The sequence below is a fragment of the Motacilla alba genome, chromosome 19 (assembly GCF_015832195.1).
Source record: "Motacilla alba alba isolate MOTALB_02 chromosome 19, Motacilla_alba_V1.0_pri, whole genome shotgun sequence".
In the NCBI taxonomy this organism is placed as follows: Eukaryota; Metazoa; Chordata; class Aves; order Passeriformes; family Motacillidae; genus Motacilla; species Motacilla alba.
Window position 1 is genome coordinate 7,247,558 of NC_052034.1, and position 6,000 is coordinate 7,253,557.

Genomic DNA, 6,000 nt, shown 5'->3' on the forward strand with positions numbered 1-6,000 from the left:
CACTGCCCTCAAGACCGAGGCACATCCCTGCGAGCTGTGCAGTGCAGGAGCTGCAGAGCTGTGCTTGGAAGGTCAGAGACACAGGACACCCCAAAGTCAGCAGCTCCCGTGAACCAACAGCCCGTGAGGAACCCAGTGCTGGGGTGCCTGGGAAACAAAACTGCCAAGCGAGGAGAGTGCAGGGCCACAGCTCGCAAGAGGAGGAAGCAAAAGAGAAAAAAAATTAAAGGCAAACTAATTGCCACCACTAACCCTTTGCTCTGCACCTACGTCACAGCTTTGAGCTCCCTTTGTCAAGGCAGAGCCAGGTGCCAGTGAGCAGCAGCGTGCCTGAGTCAGTGATGATGATTCACTTGGGCAAACAGCAGAGGGACAAAGCCACCAGGAGCCCCTCGATGGCCATGCCCATTGGTGGCACCCTGCTGCACAGCACAGACCACCCCTCAGCCACATGCTCCTGAGGGGCCAGAAACTGGCTGCAATTCTACCCTGAAATCAGACCAGCCACCTGTTGGATAAGGATGCATTTTGCATTAAGGATGTATTTTGCCTTCAGCCCCTAAAGCAGAGGGGCTCCTCCCAGTCAATCAGACAGGTCCCCAGCTGCCCTTCTCCAAAATCAAGCCTAACAGGAGCACATGTGATGCTCCAGGGCTTGCAGCTTGTGCAGGTGCTCCACGGCAAGAGCTCCTGACCATGCTGGCTCAGGGAACTGGGCTGAAGCTGCCTGGGACAGGGAGCACTGCTGGGATGGGGGGCCCTGAGCACAGCTCAGCACAGGCTGGAGGAGTCACAGCCCTCTCATCCCACCTAACAAACAGAAACGCAGCCAGCAATCCTGCCAGCATCTACTCAGGCTTTGCGTAGCCTCATCCGTGAGGATCAAGCAAAAAGCAGATGCAACAAGCTCCAACCCAGGAGAGAGTTTACACACTGATCTTGCAGAAGTTTGAGAAGGGACTGACTGCTCCAAAGCACTGGAGCAAACCACCCTACCCCCCTTGTTCCCTACGCAGAGTTAACGACGGACCTCGGTCACAGGCTGAACAAAGCCACCCTAAAATCACCTGGAGAGGTGCAGCCAGCCCAGCCAGCCCCTCCTGGGCACACGGAGCACTTTCAAAACACGCGTTTACAAATTGCCCTTCTCAGCCCCGCGAAGATACCCAGCGGCTGGCAGAGGCTGCCCCGGGTCGGTGTGACACCGGCAGGGCCGGGACACGGACGGTGTCCCCCCCACCGCCCCCTCTCCCCCAGCACCCACAGCCAGGGCTGCGGCAGGGGCGAGCGAGACCCCCCAGGACACCTCTCACGGCTGCTTTGGAGCTTCCCTCTGTCGCCCGCAGGCAGCGAGACCTTCCCCTCTTTCCTTCCTGGTAACAAGATATCGCTGTCCCTCCCCGCTTTCTGTCACTCCGCCAGCGCAATTAACACCCCGCTAATTGCCCACGTTCCTGGGCGCCCGAACCCGCAGCAATTAGCCTTTAATTAAAGCCGATAAATATTGCCCTGATCAACAGGTGTCCCGCGGCACGTCCCCACCGATCCTCCGCACAGCCGGGGCCCGGAGGATGCTCCGGGGGGACCCGCGGCAGCACCCCGGAGCCTTCGGTACCGGCGGGGAGGATCCCGTCACATCCCCATCCCGGCGGGGAGGATCCCGGTCACATCCCCATGCCGGCGGGGAGGATCCCGGTGCCCGTGCCGGTCGGGGGGTCCCGATGGAGGGTCCCAGCCGGGATGCCGGTGTCCCGCAGCGCTGCCCCGTCGCTCCCCCGCCCCGCATCCCACGGCGATCCCGGCGCGCCGCACTGACCATTGGGGCCGTACTTCTCCCGGTTGCGGCGGACCTGCTCCGGGCTGAGCCCGCAGCTCTCGCTGACCCCGAAGCGGCGGAGCACGTCGAGCACGGGGATGCTGTGCGCCGCCTCCATGCCCCGGCCCGGGCTGCTGGCCGGGGGCGCAGGAGGCACACAGGGCGCCGCTCGCACGGCGATGCCTCGGCACCTCTCGGCCCGCCCCGGCACCGCCCCGGCACCGCCCCGCTCCGCTCCCCGCCTCCCCCGGGGCCAGCGCCGCCCCCTCGGCAGCCCCGGCGCCGCGGGACCCCCGCGCTGCGGCTCCGTCCCCGCTGCCGCCCGGGCAGGGGTTGGAAGGGACACTAAAGGTCATCCAGTGCCACCCCCTGCCGTGGCAGGGACACCTTCCACTGTCCCGGGCTGCTCCAAGCCTTGTCCAGCCTGGCCTTGGGCACTGCCAGGGATCCAGGGGCAGCCACAGCTCTCTGGGCACCCTGTGCCAGGGCCTGCCCACCCTCACAGGGAAGAATTTCCTCCTAATCTAAATCTCTCCTCCTTCAGTTTAGAGCCATTGCCCCTTGTCCTGTTGCTCCAGGCCCCGGTCCCAAGTCCCTCTCCAGCTCTCTTGGAGCCCCTTTAGGCACTGGACAGGGCTCTGGGGTCTCCCTGGAGCCTTCTCTTCTCTGAACAGCCCAGCTCTCTCAGCCTGTCGGTGTTTTGTCAGATTTCCAGGCTGAGAAGTGGGCAGGTTTGTGGGCAGTGGAAACAGTCCAGAGGAAATAGCTGTGCCTTAAGCAGTTAAGAGCAGAACTAAAGTTTCCATCACAGGATTAATATTAAAAATATCAGGAGCAATAGAAGGAGGTGGGAATGGTGCATGTTGCAGCTCAGCTGTGGGGTCTCAGGGGGCTGCCTAACAGTGATGCTCCCTGGGTCCCCTCCAGCACGCTACTTCCAGCTGCAAGCTGAGCATGCCCCAACCCTGCTCCTCCTCTGCTGGAAGCACAGCAGTTCCATGCCCACTGACTTTGGGGGGATCAGGATCATCACTGCATGTTAGCAGCAGGAGCCCTGGAGTTACAAATCCCTGCCTGATGCTTGTGGAAACCACTGACACTGTTCCCATCAGTGCACTGTGTCCTGAGAGAGGCAGCTGGGCAGGGCTGCCTTTGTCTTTGGAAATGTGAGATGTAAATTTTCACTGCAGGGAGACAGAGAAAGGAGCCAAGGCGCCTCCTGTGCGGTACACCTGAGCACCAGCCTCACTGTGCGTGTCCCAGCCATCCTGGGACATCCCACACTTCACACTCCTCAGTGCTCCTCGTCCCCACACAGAAGGCAGAGCATCCATGTTTGAGGAATGGGCTTATCCTGGAGGCTCTTATGTTTTTGCAAGGATTTTTCAGCCTGTCTCTCTCCCCTGTTTAGCCAGGCTCCCTGCCCCCTTCCTGCCCAGCTCCAGGTGGGCCAGAGCTCCAGTAACACCCCACAAGGGCTTTACATCCCTCTCTGCAACCAGCTACCTAATGACTTCTTCCAGCAGCCAAATGACTGTTTTAAGCAGCTCCCCCATGCAGCAGAGACCAGCAGCAGCACCATGATGAGCTACCCCGAGCTGGAAAAGAAGGGTTGCCCCCAAAATCCACTGTACAACCCAGCTAAGAGTCACCACCACCACCACACCTGCTGGACTTTGTGATGGAGTGCACCTGACCCAGCTCCCTCTCTCCAGCAGCTCGTCCATGACCCGGCTCAAACCTGCTCCCAGTGACTCTCCCCGTGTGAACACCAACTTCTGACTTTTCAGGTACTTCCAGTTTCCCCAGTGTTGCTGGAAGAAGCCTGTAGCTGATGGTGACTGGCACTGCTCTCCAGCTGAGAGGGTGACAAACCCAACTTCTACAGAAACTTACCCCAGGCAGAGCCAGAGACAGCAGCCAGCATGAGGAAGGGACAGCAGATATCTCAGGGAGGAGCTCTAGTTTATTTATTTCTATGTAAATTCACTTCTAGAAAATGTCTTGCAGCGTCCACTGGAGTGGAGGTCCTGAAGCAGTGCAGGTTCCATTTTCAAGTTTGATAAACTCATTTTTTTCGGTTCACTGCAGCTGAGGCGTGGGAGGCAGAGGGTGCTCCAGAGCTCGGCCCAGCATGTCACAGCTCCTCCTGCAAGGAGCACAGCTCCCAGCCCTGAGGGCTGGCCTTACTTCAAGCTCTGTCATTGTATTCCTCTGCCTCTCAGGAGTGTTTTGGGAGAAAAAGTGCTGTTTCTGCTGCTGAGCCTCCCAGGCAATAGTGCTGCCCTTGGCCAGAGTCTGCCCCGGAGCTGCCTGGCTCGTGGGGCTGAGTGGTTCACAGAATCCCAGGATGGATCAGACCTACTGGAAAAGACCACAGTAACTCATCTGGTCCAACCTTCCTGCTCCAGCAGGGTCATCCCAGAGCAATGGCACAGAGTGTGTCCAGAGGGTTCTGGAATATCTCCAGTGAGGGAGACTGCACTCCTTCTCTGGGCAGATAGCTCAGTGCTGGGTCAATGTAAATGAAAGAGGTTCTTCCTCATGTTGAGGTAGAACTTCCTGGGCATCAATTCCTGCCCATTACTTCTTGTCCTATTTCTTGGCACCACTGGGAAGAGCCTGGTCCATCTTCTTGACATCCCCCCTTCAGACACTGACAGACATGGATGAGGTCCCCTCTCAGTCATCTCTTCTCGAGGCTGAAGGGCCCAGGTCCCTCAGCCTGCCCTCATTAGAGAGACTTCCACCAGTTGCCTGGGAAGAATTGATGTGATGTGAAAATATTAACACGTAATGTGTTCTTGACCAGGGGCACAGAGGACCTGGTGCAATAAATCACCCCCAAAACCTGGGGGCTGCTCCCAAAGTGGTGACTCTGGCAGGGGTGGGATTGGACCCCTCATCCCCCAGCCTGTGTGGGAGCTCCTGACAGGCAGCTGCCCCGGCCTTGTTAGCCTATTTCAGGGCAAACATGCTGCCCTTGGAGCAAGGCCTTTGGAAAGAGGGTTCTTGGTGTCCTCCTGGGTGTGATTTAGACGAGGCCCTACACCACAAACTGCCTCGCCTGCACACCAGAGGGTGAAGGTCTGATTTAATGCCCATTGTGCAGACCAAGAACAAAGACAGACAGCTCAAGCTGTGTGACTGTGCATGTACCACCTGGAGACCCTCGCTGCTCTCCCCAGTGTCCGCTGGCCCTTTTGTCACGTTCTCCCAGCCCAGCAGTGTCCCACCTCACACGTGAGCCCAGGACAGGTGCAGGCTGCTCCTCCTTCTCCCAGTTTCATGGGATGATGCCTGTCCTAGTAGTGGAAAAGAGCACGAAGATGATGTTCCAGCTGCAAAGGTGAAAGTTTGACAAGGTTGGGAGGGCTGAGGTGAGTTACAAAGGGAACGTCTGGCAGCCCTGCTAACAAGGCAGCACCATCCACCCCACCTATAATGAAGCAATCCATGAAAACCATTAGCGACTGGAAGCTGTAAATTAGTGAGGGAAAATGGACTGAAAACACTCAATACTGCAAGGGAAGGGTCCACAGACACCCCGGGCTGTGGAGGCACCTGGGCTCCATCCCTGGCAGCCCCTAGGTGTGGGGGATTCCCTTCTGTCCTGGGTCAGCCCTGACACAAAGGACAAACCTCTTGATCTATCTTGGCTTCCCCCACGGTAAAAACTTTTGGAGGTAAACACGCTTAAGAGAGCCATGAAAAGAAGAAAAGAATGGATTTAACACCTCGCAGGATACGGAGGAGTTGTTTTGTTGTGGTTTGGGTTTTTTGGGTCTTTTTTGTTTGTTTGTTTTTGTTTGGTTTTGGTTTTGGTTTTTTTTTTTTTTTTTTGCCGTGGCTGCGGTGTGGGAGGAAGAGCAGGACCCAGTCAGGGCTGACTGAGCGCTGTACAAGACATGGAAGTCTACAGGCAGTTTTGATTTTAATCTTGCTTCTCCAGAAGGAAATCAGGAGTAATTCTCCCCGAAGCCGTGGATTTGCCGCCTGGCTGGGGTGAGGGCGGGGGATGGCTGGAGCCGGCCGGAGGCAGCAGCGAGGCTGCCAGCGGCGCTGAGCGACGCCACCAGCCTCACTCCGAGGGTTTTACAATCCGTGGAAGATTAATCTTTTGTCTCCACTTTGTTCCTCTGAGATGGGGAAACTATTCAGCGTGCTGGAAAGGCTGAGGGAGC

General features: G+C 57.6%; 1 protein-coding gene across 2 annotated transcripts in view; it reads right to left on the reverse strand.

Moving 5' to 3' along the window:
* The window catches only part of ATP2A3 (ATPase sarcoplasmic/endoplasmic reticulum Ca2+ transporting 3), a 54,323-nt gene extending 52,286 nt beyond the window's left edge, over window positions 1-2,037 (reverse strand). For both annotated transcript variants that reach the window (XM_038157886.1, XM_038157885.1), the window contains exon 1: window positions 1,817-2,037. In XM_038157886.1, the coding sequence (XP_038013814.1) occupies window positions 1,817-1,934 (118 nt within the window). In that variant the 5' untranslated portion in view covers window positions 1,935-2,037. The remainder of the gene's footprint in view (window positions 1-1,816) is intronic.
* Between the last annotated feature and the right edge of the window lie 3,963 nt (window positions 2,038-6,000).